Source organism: Chiloscyllium punctatum, chromosome 8 (genome assembly GCF_047496795.1).
Source record: "Chiloscyllium punctatum isolate Juve2018m chromosome 8, sChiPun1.3, whole genome shotgun sequence".
In the NCBI taxonomy this organism is placed as follows: Eukaryota; Metazoa; Chordata; class Chondrichthyes; order Orectolobiformes; family Hemiscylliidae; genus Chiloscyllium; species Chiloscyllium punctatum.
In genome coordinates, this window is record NC_092746.1 from 17,457,750 (window position 1) to 17,472,109 (window position 14,360).

The 14,360-nt window shown below is 42.2% G+C and overlaps 1 protein-coding gene across 1 annotated transcript in view; it reads left to right on the forward strand.

The window, feature by feature from the left end:
• The window catches only part of LOC140480395 (reticulophagy regulator 1-like), a 35,150-nt gene that overhangs the window by 13,333 nt on the left and 7,457 nt on the right, over positions 1-14,360 (forward strand). The window contains exons 3-4 of the mRNA XM_072575197.1: positions 8,894-9,031; positions 13,324-13,397. Of these exons, the coding sequence (XP_072431298.1) occupies positions 8,894-9,031; positions 13,324-13,397 (212 nt within the window). The remainder of the gene's footprint in view (positions 1-8,893; positions 9,032-13,323; positions 13,398-14,360) is intronic.

The window sequence follows — 14,360 nt, forward strand, 5'->3', positions numbered from 1 at the left end:
GACTCTACCACTCCCACGGGCAGCGCATTCCATGCCCCCACCACTCTCTGGGTAAAGAACCCACCCCTGACATCTCCCCTATACCTTCCACCCTTCACCTTAAATTTATGTCCCCTTGTAACACTCTGTTGTACCCGGGGAAAAGGTTTCTGACTGTCTACTCTATCTATTCCTCTGATCATCTTATAAACCTCTATCAAGTCACCCCTCATCCTTCGCCAACGAGAACTCTCAACCTATCCTCGTACGGCCTATTCTCCATTCCAGGCAACATCCTGGTAAATCTTCTCTGCACCCTCTCCAAAGCTTCCACATCTTTCCTAAAGTGAGGCGACCAGAACTGCACACAGTACTCCAACTGTGGCCTAACCAAAGTCCTGTACAGCTGCAACATCACTTCACGACTCTTGAATTCAATCCCTCTGCTAATGAACGATAATACTCCATAGGCCTTCTTACAAACTCTATCCACCTGAGTGGCAACCTTCAAAGATCTATGTACATAGACCCCAAGATCCCTCTGTTCCTCCACCTGACTAAGAACCCTACCATTAACCCTGTATTCCGCATTCTTATTTGTCCTTCCAAAATTGACAACCTCACACTTGGCAGGGTTGAACTCCATCTGCCACTCCTCAGCCCAGCTCTGCATCATATCTAAGTCCCTCTGCAGCCGACAACAGCCCTCCTCACTGTCCACAACTCCACCTATCTTCGTATCATCTGCAAATTTACTGACCCACCCTTCGACTCCCTCATCTAAGTCATTAATAAAAATTACAAACAGCAGAGGACCCACAACTGATCCCTGCGGAACTCCACTTGTAACTGGGCTCCAGGCTGAATATTTACCATCTACCACCACTCTCTGCCTTCGACCGGTTAGCCAGTTTTCTATCCAATTGGCCAAATTTCCCTCTATCCCATGTCTCCTGACTTTCCGCATAAGCCTACCATGGGGAACCTTATCAAATGCCTTACTAAAATCCATGTACACTACATCCACTGCTCTACCCTCATCCACATGCTTGGTCACCTCCTCGAAGAATTCAATAAGACTTGTAAGGCAGGACCTACCCTTCACAAATCCGTGCTGGCTGTCCCTAATCAAGCAGTGTCTTTCCAGATACTCGTAAATCCTATCCCTCAGTACCCTTTCCATTACTTTGCCTACCACAGAAGAAAGACTAACTGGCCTGTAATTCCCGGGGTTATCCCTATTCCCTTTTTTGAACAGGGGCACAACATTTGCTACTCTCCAGTCCCCTGGTACCACCCCCGTTGCCAGTGAAGACGAGAAGATCATTGCCAACGGTACTGCAATTTCCTCTCTTGCTTCCCACATAATCCTAGGATATATCCCGTCAGGCCCGGGGGACTTGTCTATCCTCAAGTTGTTCAAAATGTCCAACACATCTTCCTTCCTAACAGGTATCTCTTCTAGCTTAACAGTCCGTTTCGCACTCTCCTCTTCAACAATACGGTCCCTCTCGTTCGTAAATACTGAAGAGAAGTAGTTGTTCAAGACCTCTCCTATCTCTTCCGACTCAATACACAATCTCCCACTACTGTCCTTGATCGGACCTACCCTCGTTCTCGTCATTCTTAGGTTTCTCACATACGCATAAAATGCCTTGGGGTTATCCTTGATCCTATCCGCCAAGGATTTTTCATGCCTTCTCTTAGCTCTCCTAATCCCTTTCTTCAGGTCCCTTCTGGCTATCCTGTATCCCTCCACTGCTCTGTCTGAACCCTGTTTCCTCAACCTTATGTAAGCCTCCTTCTTCCTCTTTACTAGACATTCAACCTCCCTCGTCAACCAAGGCTCTCTCACACGACCATTTCTTTTCTGCCTGATAGGTACATACATATCATGGACACGTCGTATCTGCTCTTTGAAAAAGTTCCACATTTCCACCACATCCTTCCCTGACAGCCTATGCTCCCAACGTATGCTCCTCAAATCCTGTCTTACAGCATCGTAATTTTCCTTCCCCCAATTATAAAATCTACCTTGTTGTGCGCACCTATCTCTCTCCATAACCAAGGTGAAAGTCACAGAATTGTGGTCACCATCACCAAAATGTTCACCCACTAACAAGCCCACCACTTGTCCCGGTTCATTACCGAGTACCAAATCCAATATGGCCTCCCCTTGGTTGGACAATCTACATACTGCGTTAGAAAAGCTTCCTGGACACACTGCACAAACACCGCCCCATCCAATCTACTTGATCTAAAGAGCTTCCAATCAATATTTGGGAAGTTGAAGTCGCCCATGACTACGACCCTGTGGCTTCTGCACCTTTCCAAAATCTGTTTCCCAATCTGTTTCTCCATATCTCTGCTGCTATTGGGGGGCCTATAGTAAACACCCAACAAGGTGACTGCACCTTTCCTATTTCTGACTTCAGCCCATACTACCTCCAGAGGCAGATCCCCCTCAAACTTCCTTTCTGCAGCCGTTATACCATTTCTAATTAGCAATTTTTACCACCCTCCCTAATCTTACTGAAACATCTGTAACCAGGAACCTCCAACAGCCATTCCTGTCCCTCATTTATCCACGTTTCCGTGATGGCCACAGCATCGTAGTCCCAGGTACCGATCCATGCCTTAAGTTCACCCACCTTATTTCTGATACTCCTTGCGTTGAAGTATACGCACTTGAGCCCATCTCTGTGTCCGCAAGTAGTCCCTGTCAGTGCTACCTTCTCCACAGCCTCCCTACAGTCTTGGGCATCCTGACACACAGCTAGCTTACTTGCTGGACTACAAGTTCGGATCCCATCCCCATGCCAAATTAGTTTAAACCCCCCCCAAAGAGTGCTAGCAAACCTACCCCCCAGGATATTGGTGCCCTTCTGGTTCAGGTGCAACCCGTCCTGTTTGTACAGGTCCCACCTTCCCCAGAATGCAGTCCAATTATCCAAATATCTGAAGCCCTCCCTCCTACACCATCCTTGCAGCCACGTGTTCAACTGCACTCTCTCCCTATTCTTTCCCTCACTGTCACGTGGCACCGGCAACAACCCAGAGATGACGACTCTGTCTGTCCTAGCTTTTAGCTTCCAGCCTAACTCCTTGAGCTCTTGAATGACCTCCCCACCCCTCTTCCTACCTATGTCGTTGGTGCCAATGTGTACCACGACTTCTGGCTGCACACCCTCCCCCTTAAGGATTCTGAAGACATGGTCCGAGGCGTCTCGGACCCTGGCACCCGGGAGGCAACAAACCATCCGAGAGTCTTGCCCATGTCCACAGAACCGCCTGTCCGTCCCTCTAACTAGAGAGTCCCCTATAACTAGCGCTCTCCTCCTCTCCCCCTTTCCCTTCTGAGTCTCAGAGCCACAGACCCCTTCACTGCAGCTTACACCTGCTTCTTGACATCCTCCCCACCAAGACTTCCAGTGCAGCATTTGAAAAGCTTAGAATTTGCTGATTCTCATGCTTTTGCCTTAATCCAGGTCAGGTTATTTTCCCATGCGACTTCCAGAACCTTTCAAAATGCAGTGCGACTCCTCTTTAAGAAATGCAACGTCAATTTTAATTTACGCTACCGTGCTTGACTGGTTTGCTGAAATGGCATGGAACAGCAGGTTGGATGAAATTTGTACGTTTGTCCATGCTGCAGCAAAAAGGGATTTGCAAGTTGTTGAATACTGCCTGCAGAGACAATATTCTTCCAATCTCTGAAACAGTGTTGCTTCTATTTCCTTGCTAACACCCATGTACTATCAATGATTTGCTTTAAATAGTACCAGAATGAGTTTTTAGTTTGCTTAACATTGAGATACATAGTTGAAGATCATCACAAAGAAAGGAATGTGATTTTTTAAAGAGGTAAGTGGTTGGAAAATAGGGCCAGCAACAAAATATGCAAGAAGAGTGATGCAAGAGTGCCAGAATAAATTTGCATGTGTTGAAATAACTTTTGGAAATATGTCAGAGAAATTCCGCCTCGAAACCCTTCAACCCCAGGGCATCAATGTGAACTTTACCAGTTTCCTCATTTCCCCTTCCCAACCTTACCCCAGTTCTATCCTTCCAGCTCAGCACTGTCCTCATGACCTGTTTCACCTGTCAATCTTCCTTCCCACCTATCCGCTCCACCCTCCTCTCTAACCTATCACCTTCACCTCCACCTCCATCCACCTATTGCACTCTCAGCTACCTTCTCCCCATGCGCCACCCCTCCCAAGTTATCCCTCCACCCCTGAGGCTCGCTGCCTCATTCCTGATTGGAGGGCCTTTGCCCGAAACATCAATTCTCCTGCTCCTTGGATGCTGTCTGACCTGCTGTGCTTTTCCAGTACCACTCTAATCTTTTAATATATCCACCCAACCTCATTTAATGTTACTTTTTATGTTTGGATGCAGAGTTTAACATTATACTGTGCATAATATACAACTAGATTTGCAGTAGTTTAGAAAATCAAATTTTCATTACTGAATAATGTACATGTTATTTATTAGCTCTCAAGGCATACTTTGCTTTCACATTGTAAATCTTCCTGTTTAGTTTTAAAACTATTAACCAAACTTTGCAATTACTGACTCATTTTCAGATACAAATGGTCGGGAAGATGTTACAGCTTACTGGTAGTCAGGAAAGAAATCTGGTAATAGGCTGTGTTGGCAAGGTTATTTGAGTTTGGTAACTCAGGAAACATAATATTCATTCTTGGAAGACAGCGTGATGAGATGTGAAAGTCTTGGAAAAGCACAAAGGTCACAGAGACCTGAATTTTGCAAAGCTGGAGAAGTTGAGAAATGGTCAGACTGAGAGGTAGTTGGACTGTTGTAATGCTGAGTCTTTCTGGTGTGTGGGATCATGTGTGGAACTACTAGTTTGGAACAATACTGTATCAGTGTAATAGTAATAAGTAGTAGGACCAACGGAGTGCTGGTTTGGTGTTATGGTCTTTGGCACTGGGGAACAATGTCTGCATTCTCAGTAAGCTTGTGGGTAAGGCAGTGAGCAAAGATGCAGCTAACGCAGAGTGGAACATCAGGGATTGGTCCTTGCGGTCTTCATGGCATTTATTCAAATACTCTAACTAGTTATAATTTTGGAAAACAACATTATAATTTAAAGTATTGTCAACTATTTAATTAACCTAGGTTTTTCCACTCAGTGTGTTAAGATGTACAGAAATGCTGAAGATCTTAAAATCGCTGATCCAATCATGGTTGGGAAGGAAGGAGAAATGTATTTGTGGTAGCGATTAAGTAATGGATTTCAGCTGGGAAGGCGTTGTTCAGATAGGATCATGAGTTAATCATTGGATCAATTAATCCAAGCAAGATATAAACGTCACCAAGGAACAGTTAAAATCAGGCCTGTATTCATCTATCTATGGGCCAGATTCTTAAATAAAAGTATCACCGATCTTAAGACCGAAACTGAAAGAAAGGTATTTTGAAAAGACTATAGAATGCGAAAGGTATAGGATAGATATTACTAGTATTATTAAAGTGGAGTCCCACAGTAGTGTTCTGGAATTAAACAGAGGAAATTACATAGGCAGGAGGACAGATTTGGCCAAGAGTATTGGGCAGGAAGGCGAAATGGTAAGACAGCAGATGAGTAGTGGCAGATGTTTAAGCAGCTACTCAATTCCTCACAACTAAAATACATCCCAGTAACAAAGAAAGATGATAACTGGGTGGAGGTTAAAAATAACCTTCATGGCTAAGTAAGGAGGTCAAGGACAATGTAAAGTCAAAAGGTCTTTTGCCAAAGCCTGTAACAGGATGGAAGATTAGGAAACATTCAAACATAAACAAAGGGATACTGAAAAATTAATAAAAAGAGCTAAGGTTAATTACCAAAGAAAACTAGCACAAAATATCAAAAGGATAGCAAAAGGTACATAAAAGGAAAGAGGGTGGCTAATGTGAATTTTGGTCCCTTTAGGATGAAACCAGAGAGATAATAGCAGGGAGGACTCAGATGGCAGGGATGCTGAACCAATACTTTGCCTCAGTTTTCATGGCAGAGGACAATAGTCCCATTCCTGTTGGAATGGGCATGTCAGAGGCAAGAGATAAGGTAGAACTTAGAACAATCAACATTGATAGGGAAAGGTACTAAGGAAACTGTTAGGATTGAGGACAGGCAAGTCACCTGGGCCTGATGGCCTACATCCTAGAGCATTGAAGGAAGTGGCAGCGGAGTTAATGGATCCATTGGTTACAATATTCCAAATTTCCCTGGACACAGGAAAGGTTCCAGTGGATTGGAAAATGGGTAATATAACTCTCTTTTTGAATAAGGGTGAGAGGCAAAATGTGGGAAATTATAGACCTATTAGTTTTTACATTTGTTGAGAGTGTGTTAAAATCAATGATCAAGGAAGTTATTTGCAAAGTCAAAATGCCTTCCATCAGAGTCACCATGGTTTTATGAAGGGCAAATCTTGTTCGACTAATTTGCTAGAGTTCCTCAAAGAAGTAACAAGCAAAGTGGATAACGGGAATTCTGTAGATGTAATTTAATTGGATTTCCGGAAGGCATTTGATGAGGTGCCACACAAAAGGTTAGTTCACAAGTTTGGATCATGTGGAATTAGGGGTAATTTATTAGCCTGGATAGATGACTGACTGGTGGACAGAAGACAGAGAGTCGGGATAATTTTATTTTTCTGGATGGCAAGACATAACTAGTAGGGACCATTATTTACAATCTGCAATAATGACTTGGATACAGGGATAGGAGGCTTTATAGCCAAATCTATGGATGACACGAAAATAGGTCGGAAATAAATTGCAATAAGGAAATAACAACCTTACAAATGGATATAGATAGGTTCGGAGACTAGACCAAAATGTGGCCGATGGAGTTTAACGTGAATATCTGCGACATCTTGCATTTGGGCGTGGAAAACGTGAAAGTGTTATCTTTATGGGGAGAGACTTTGGGGTGCTCCGGTGCAGGGGCATCCAAGTGTATTTGTTTATGAGTTACAGAAAGCTAGCATGCAGCCAATATAAAGGTAAGGAAGTATTGTTGCAACTAGACAGGGTATGGTGAGACTGCATCTGGAGTATTGTGCACAGTTTTGGTCCCCTTATTTGAGGAAAGATGTCATGGCATTGGAAGCAGTTCAGAGGAGATTCACTAGATTGATCCCAGAGATGAGGGCTTTGAGCAGTTTTGGCCTATGCTGTCTGGAATTTAGAAGAATGAGGGAAGATCAAGTTGAGGTAGTCAAGATGATAAAAGTTATGGATTAAGTAGACATGGAGCAGATGTTTCCTCTTGTGGGGCATTCTCGGAGAGGTCATAGTCTCAGGATAAGGGGGAGCAAATTTAAAAGAGAGTTGTGGAGAAACTACTTCTCCCAAAGGGTTGTGAATCTGTGGAATGTGCTACCCCAAATGGTAGTGGATGCTGGGACAGTGAGTAAATTTAAGGAGGTATTAGACAGATTTTTAATTGGAATTAGTTGAAGGGATATGGAGAGAAGGCAGGAAAATTGGGACATGCTTAGAATGAATTGACATCTGTATCAAAGAATGCCATCTGAAGGTACTACTAACTGGAGTCATAGCGTAATACAGCCTGGAAACAGACCCTTCTACCCAAACTGGTCCATGCTGACCATGGTGCCCACTCAGCTAGTTCCAATTATCTGCATTTGGTCCATATCCTCTAAGCCCTTCCAAACCATGTACCAATCCAAATGCTTTTTAAATGTTACTATTGTGCCCAGCTTAACCGCTTTCTCTGGCAGCTCATTCCATTTACCCATAACTCTCTGCATGAAAACGTTGCCCCTCAGGTCCTTCTTAAATCTTTCCCCTCTCACCTTAAACCTATGTCCTCTAGTTTTGGACTCCTCATCCCTGGGAAAAAGACTACAAGCATTTATCCCATCCATGCCCCTCAAGCTTTTATACACCTCATTAAGGTCACCCCTTGTTCTCCTATGTTCCACAGAATAAATAGAGATGAATACTAGTTTGGAGCTTTAAGGTATTAAATATATATTTCAATATAACAAGGCAGTTTTGGTACTTTGGAGAAACTGCAGCTGTTTATGTCTAAGAGATGTGGAGGTATTTATTATTTTAAGACATGTGAATGGATAAAGTTGTTTAAGTGAAAAGTAAGGAGAATTTTATAATATCTTTAATTCTTTACAGAATTCTAACAGCAGTTATTTTTTAAATCAGGAAGGTATTTTAATAAATTCTGATAAATAGAATTTAGATAGGTTTCTGCTCTTTATTGATTAATTAAGTTATTATTTTAGCTGACCTCAGAACTGGAAAACTAATTATTTATTTTGGTGGTGTGACAGGGAGCTGTTACAGGTTAGTGATGTGATCAACATCGGAATTCCTATTAAAACGTCACCTTAATGATGTGACCAGGAATTGTTACAGGTAAGTGCCAGGACACTTTCACATCATTTAAAAAGCATCTGGATGAGCACTTAAATTCCAGGCCAGAGTAGACTATGGACCAAGTGCAGGTAAATGGTTTTAGTATAGTTTGGTGTATGCTGCCTGTCAGTAGACATGATGGGCCGAAGGGCCTGTTTCTGTGCTATATGACTGACACTTTTGGAAATAAAGGTGAATTGTTTCTGATGGTAAGTTATGATTTGTCTTGACAAAGATCCAATTAAATAAAATATGTTCCTAACCATATGTAGACTTTATACTGTTGATCTAGTATTGAGTAGCAATGATCATATAAGTGAGTTTCATGAAATCTGAGTATAACAGTGAGCAAAACTAAGCTTCATGACCAGTAATAATCATTTTACAGAGTCTTATATTAAGTTATTCTCCACTATCATCTGTCTTTTCTCCTTATTAATTTATGTCAAAATGTGATATCACACACAACCTTTTTTTTGTTTCTTGGTTGGCTTTACAGTGTTATGTATCCTGTTGAGGCCTTTAGTAAACTATTGTGATTTTGGGAAAAGTATTTACAACAAGATTGAACCAGTTTTGCAGCGATTGGATTTTGGTCTAAGGGACTATGTACAACATTTGCAAGCAAGATGGCAAAGTAAGAACAATTTTACATTAACTTTTAAGCTATATATCAAAAAGATAAATAAATAGTGAAATGATCTCAAATTTAGTAGTGTGATAATTTAATGAAGCATTATTAAGCAAATTTTTTCTCTAATACGCATTCTATTCTGGTAATCTTTCTAACAGTTGCAAGAAATAAAGAAAGAATTTACATTTAAAGAACTTTTTCCAAGACCCTTCAGAGCCAAATATGTTCTTTTAGCAGCAGTCACAGTTGTAATGTGGGACAAACATCACTTGGTTTGCTACAGAAAATAGATAAATGACTAGGAAATAGACAAGTGACCAGATACTCTGTTTTAATGATGTTAGTTTAATAGTAAATGTTGGGCTAGACATTGGGAGAACTCCATCAATCTTCATTGATGATGACAAGGTAGGTGGGATTTCAGTTTAACTTCTCACCTAAAACTCTCCTTCATCACTCCTTCATGAAGGGTCAGCCTGAATGCATGACAAATTCACGGTCTGCTGATTCAGGACGAAGTACTGCCAGGTAGCCGTTTCACTCCGTTTCCCTCATTTAGTCAATTATTCATTTGTTGTGCAGATTATGAGAAGAGAGATTTGGAAGCAATGTTTTGGTTATAAGCTATTATAATAGGAAATTCTGTGGTGTGGTGGTGCTTTTGACATCTAGGTTTAAAGTCCATCAGTTTGGAAGCTGTTGCTAGGAGCTGCAATGAAGTCCTGATATTGGTGTCCTTGATGTTGAGGTGAATTACAGCTTGTATTTTGAACATTGTCCAGATTTCCCATTCTCCAGCTGGAAGGTTGAAACCTGGGACTTCACTGGGGCAGTTCATTTGAGGAGTTTGTTTTCCCTGCACATATCATAGGCTTCGATATGTGTTAACTGGGCAAAAGTGAGGACTGCAGATGCTGGAAACCAGAGTTTAGATCAGAGTGGTGCTGGAAAAGCACAGCAAGTCAGGCAGCATCCGAGGAGCAGGAAAATCGATGTTTCGGGCAAGAGCCCTTCATCAGGGATAGAGACAGGAAGCCCTTAGGGTGGAGAGATAAATGGGTGAGGGGTGGGGCTGGGGCTGGGGGAAGATAGCAAAGAGTCTGGTCAACCTCCCAGAGCTGGATATCTCCCATACGAATCTGATTTCTCCTGAGCCAGGTTGAGTATCAGTACGCTACTGCTGGGTGGACCAGAGTAAGTCAAGTAATGCAGAGTGTGCTGGCTCTGCTGTCCCAGTTGGTACATGGAGAATGTTTTCAGTGGATTAATGTACAGTCAAGTGTAACATTGTCATTGGACCAGCAACTGGCCGTAAAACTTGACAGGAATTTCTTACCTGACTATGAGTTGTTTAGATGGAAGTTTATGTTTGGCCTCCCAATATAGGGGAGACCAAATCATGTGCAGCAACTACAGTATACTAATTTGAAAGGACTAAAAGTCACTGTTTCAACTCAAAAATGTGTTTGAGCCCTTGGACAGTTTTTTTTATTCATTCATGGTCTGAGGAGAGCCAGGAGGGTGCACGAGAAAGGCTTGGTAGAACGGATTAGGGAGAACACAAAGGCATTTTACACTTATGTGAGGAATAAGAGAATGGTCAAAGAAAGAGTAGGGCCGATCAGGGATAGCATAGGGAACTTGTGTGTGGAGTCTGAGGAGGTCGGGGAAGCCCTAAATGAATTTTTTGCTTCTGTCTTTACGAAAGAAACGAACTTTGTAGTGAATGAAACCTTTGAAGAGCAGGAGTGCATGCTGGAATGGATAGAGATAGAGGAAGCTGATGTGTTAAAAAGTTTGTCAAACATTAAGATTGACAAGTCGCCAGGCCCAGACCAGATTTGTCCTCAGCTGCTTTGGGAAATGAGAAATGCAATTGCTTCGCCACTTGCGAAGATCTTTTCATCCTCGCTCTCCACTGAAGTCAGACCTGAGGACTGGAGAGAGGCAAATGTAATTCGTCTCTTCAAGAAAGGAAATAAGGAACTCCCCGGTAATTACAGACCAATTAGTCTCACGTCTGTCGTCTGCAAGGTGTTAGAAAGGATTCTGAGGGATAGGATTTATGACCATCTGGAAGAGCATGGCTTGATTAAATGCAGTCAGCGTTGCTTTGAGAGGGGCAGGTCATGCCTCACAAACCTTTTGAGGATGTGACTAGAAAAGTTGATGAGAATTGAGGTGTGGATGTGGTGTATATGGACTTCAGCAAGGCATTTGATATGGTTCTCCAAGGTAGGCTCATTCAGTTCAGGAGGAATGGGATACAGGGGAACCTAGCTGTTTGGATACAGAATTGGCTGGCCAACAGAAGACAGCGAGTGGTAGTAGAAGGAAAATATTCTGCCTGGATGTCAGTGGTGAGTGGTGTTCCACAGGGCTCTGTCCTTGGGCCTCTATTGTTTGTAATTTTTATTAATGACTTGGATGAGAGGATTGAAGGATGTGTCAGCAAGTTTGCAGATGACACAAAGGTTGGAGGTGTCATTGACAGTATAGAGGGCTGTTGTAGGCTGCAGTGGGACATTGACAGGATGCAGAGATGGGCTGAGAGGTGGCAGATGGAGTTCAGTCTGGATAAATGTGAGGTGATGCATTTTGGAAGGTCGAATTTGAAAGCTGAGTACAGGATTAAGGATAGGATTCTTGGCAGTGTGGAGGAACAGAGTGTGCAGGTACATAGATCCCTTAAAATGGCCACCCAAGTGGACAGGGTTATTAAGAAAGCATATGGTGTTTTGGGGGATTGAGCTTAAGAGTCGTGGATCTTGTTGCAGCTCTGTAAAACTTTGGTTAGACTGCACTTGGAATACTGCATCCAGTTCTGGTTGCCCTATTCTAGGAAAGATGTGGATGCTTTGGAGAGGGTTCAGAGGAGGTTTACCAGGATGCTGCCTGGACTGAACGGCTTATCTTATGAAGAGAGGTTGACTGAACTCGGACTTTCTTCATTGGAGAAAAGGAGGAGGAGAGGGGACCTAATTGAGGAATACAAGATAATGAGAGGCATAGATAGAGTCGATAGCCAGAGACTATTTCCCAGGGCAGAAATGGCTAACACAAGGGGTCATAGTTTTAAGATGGTTGGAGGAAGGTATAGAGGGGATGTCAGAGGCAGGTTCTTTACACAGATAGTTTTGAGAGCATGCTATGCGTTGCCAGCAGCAGTTGTGGAAGCAAGGTCATTGGGGATATTTAAGAGACTGCTGGACATGCATATGGTTCACAGAGATTTGAGGGTGCATACATGAGGATCAATGGTCAGCGCAACATCGTGGGCTGAAGGGCCTGTTCTGTGCTGTACTGTTTTGTGTTCTATGTTTCATGAGATGTTGACATCACAGGGTAGGCCAGGTATTGCCTGTCCCATTTGCCCAGAGGACAGTTAAGAATCAACTGCGTAGCTGTGTGACTCGAGTCATGCAGGCCAGACAAGGTAAAGGTAGCAGTTTCCTTCCCTAAAGGACATTAGTGAACGAGGAAGGTTTTTCTGACAATTGACAACAGTTTCTTGGTCACCATTAGACTCTTAATTCTAGATGTTTTAAAAATTGAATTCAAATTCCACTATCTGCCATAGTGGGATTCGAACCAAGAGGAACAAGACAAGGACAGGTGTTGCATTTCCTCCATTAGCCATACGTGCCATAGGGAAGGAGAGCATGTGACTGCCCAGTTTTCTGTGTAAACATGATGGGAACAGTCCCTATAGAATACTTAAAAGGGGAAAATCTATTTTGTGGTGCATCATGTGAGAGCTGTCAAAAATGATGGAAGATGATCTGTTGAATACTGTGATCGGTGGGCTGGCAGATGAGGTTAAATTTCTGAGTTTCTCCATTTCCAGTGTATAGAAGGCCCATTCTCCAATCTGTTCTGATGACGCAAACTTTCACACCATTGCTTCTCGAATGCCTTCCTTTTTCCTCAACCAATGTTCTACCAATTACTCTTACAAAAACATGGATTTTCAAATTTCAACAGCAGTAAAAGAAAACAAACTTATTTGCATATATTTGGATCAAAATGAAATAATTTGTTTCAAACATTGGCCTTCTTTGGCTGAGTTATTAGATGTTAAAAATGGCTGAACCAATGAAGTGGTCAGTCACAAAGACATTGAAGACACTTTTCTGTCAAAATGTCAATCCTTGATAAATTCTTGAATTTTTCATTTTTGTTACTGCTTTATTTTTGGTTGCTGACTCCTTCCTTCCTTTGACCTTTGTTATCTAAAGAAAAAATCATTTTTCTGTGACACTTCCTCTGCTTATCTGTTGTATGTCATCTTGCAGTGAAGCAAAAGGAATTAGTTGAAAGAAAGTCAGAAGATGAAAGTGAAGTGGATACATCTGCTCTTTGTCCCAAGGTTAGCAAATACTTTTTATATTTTTAAATTTGTTTTTAGAATGTAAATGTCACTAGCAGGGCCAGCATTTGTTTCCTATCCTTAAATATCCTTGAGAAGGTGGAAAGTGAGCTGCCTTCTTGAACCTCTACAGTCCATGTGCTGTAGGTACAGTCATAGTGCTGTTAGGAGTAGATTTCAAGGTTCTTGACTTAATGATAAATGAAGGAGAAGTAGTTTAATGGCAAGTCAAGATGGTGGGTGACTTGGATTGGAACTTCATGAGGATGTTCCCAAATGTCTGCTGCTGAAATTTTCTTTGTAGACTAGAGATCTTGTGTTTAGGAAGTGCTGTTGAAAGAGGCCTTATAAGTTGTTGTAGTGCGTCTTATAAATAAAATCAGAGTGGTTACAGCACACATGGAGGCTGATTTGACTTGTTTGTACTGTCCCTTTGCAGGAGTCCCACTTTTCAGTCTGCATCTACTTCCTCTTCAGCCATTAATTCAATTCTCAGTTGGAAATCCACAATTGATTCTGTCTCCATTACACTCTGAAGCAGTGCATTCCAGATCCAGATAACTCACTGCATAAAAGATCTTTTCCTTACGTCACTTCTTCCTTTATCAATCACTGTCATTCAACATCTTTTTGGTTCTTCATCCTTCCACCGATGGAAACAACTTCATGCTATTCACACTGTCCTGACCCCTCATGATTTTGAATACTTTTGTCAAATGTTTTTGGTCCCTTTTTTCTCAAAGCTTCTCCAAGTACTCTATGTAAGTAAAGACCCTCTGGAACAATTCTCTCAAATCTTCTTTGCACATTCTCTGATGCATTCACATCCTTTTAAAATTGTGATGGCATTATGTGCCTGTGATGAAGGGTATACGTATTGAAGGAGGTGAATGGCATGGTGATCAAATGGATACTTGTTTTTATAAGTCCCAACCTGAATATCTGTATTCGTGATCTATGATA